Source organism: Penaeus monodon, chromosome 30 (genome assembly GCF_015228065.2).
Source record: "Penaeus monodon isolate SGIC_2016 chromosome 30, NSTDA_Pmon_1, whole genome shotgun sequence".
Lineage (NCBI taxonomy): Eukaryota > Metazoa > Arthropoda > Malacostraca > Decapoda > Penaeidae > Penaeus > Penaeus monodon.
The window spans coordinates 12975601-12976618 of NC_051415.1; the positions used below are offsets into that span (position 1 = coordinate 12975601).

General features: G+C 36.8%; 1 protein-coding gene across 2 annotated transcripts in view; it reads left to right on the forward strand.

The window, feature by feature from the left end:
* Nucleotides 1-1018, forward strand: part of LOC119592528 (U3 small nucleolar ribonucleoprotein protein IMP3-like) — a 22589-nt gene that overhangs the window by 18895 nt on the left and 2676 nt on the right. For both annotated transcript variants that reach the window (XM_037941387.1, XM_037941386.1), the window contains exon 3: nucleotides 690-896. In XM_037941387.1, the coding sequence (XP_037797315.1) occupies nucleotides 690-896 (207 nt within the window). The remainder of the gene's footprint in view (nucleotides 1-689; nucleotides 897-1018) is intronic.

Consider the following 1018-nt stretch of genomic DNA (forward strand, 5'->3'; position numbering starts at 1 on the left):
ATAAACATATTTGTGATAGGAACCACTGGGGCCATTTGGCCGTCACCGTAAATCATTTGTGTTCTATGGTACATTTTTTTATATACTAATCTCAGTGCATTATAAATGATTCAGCATTACACACTGGCTAAAGCAGACCGATAATTTATGAAATTCATCATAAAAACAACTTTTCAATAGACACAGTTAAGCAAATGAGGTGGAAGTTAGCAGATACCACAGAGCTGGAGTGAATACTTTTGGGACAGTCAATTGTGGTACCTTCCATTACTACACAAAGAGAATGTTTTTGAGGCCTAACTCTTCCAGATGGTCCTCTTATTGTTGCTTTTAATCCTAAAAATAAATATTTCATTGAATTTATTTTTTCTTTGTCTGTGATATAATCCTAAACCTCCACTATTGAGAGTATATAAAGGAATCGTATTTCAATAATGGTTACACTAAATTCTCTAAATAATCATTTATATTCCTTGCCTCAACTCAGAGTACTTCTTCTTGTTATACTTGAATTGGACTATTCTTGTTATGCTTTATTACAAAAATGAGGAAGCAGGGAGATCAATCATATACTTAGGGCATAATGACAGAATAGAGATTATGCAACAGCATTTGAATGTACTGTTCTCTCATTTATTTTATTAATCAGTTCTTTATTCTGTTGAGTCAACACATTTCTCTGATTTCAGATATGCTATGGGACTCATCCCAACCAAGTGGAACCTACAGTTCTGCAATCGCATTACTGCCTCTGCCTTCTGCCGAAGACGTTTGCCATGTGTCATGGTGAGAAGCAGGATGGTCCAGGACTTGCGTTCAGCCATTACCTTCATTGAACAGGGACACATTCGGGTTGGGGCAGAAGTGGTGAAAGATCCTGCCTTCCTTGTCACCAGGTAAGATCAGGGAAAGTTTAAGGTGGATGATAGACTTACTGAAGGCTTGTGTTTAGATGGACTCTGGAAGTTTTTACTTATATTTTGTTGGTAAAGTGTACACATGAATGATCCACTGTGCT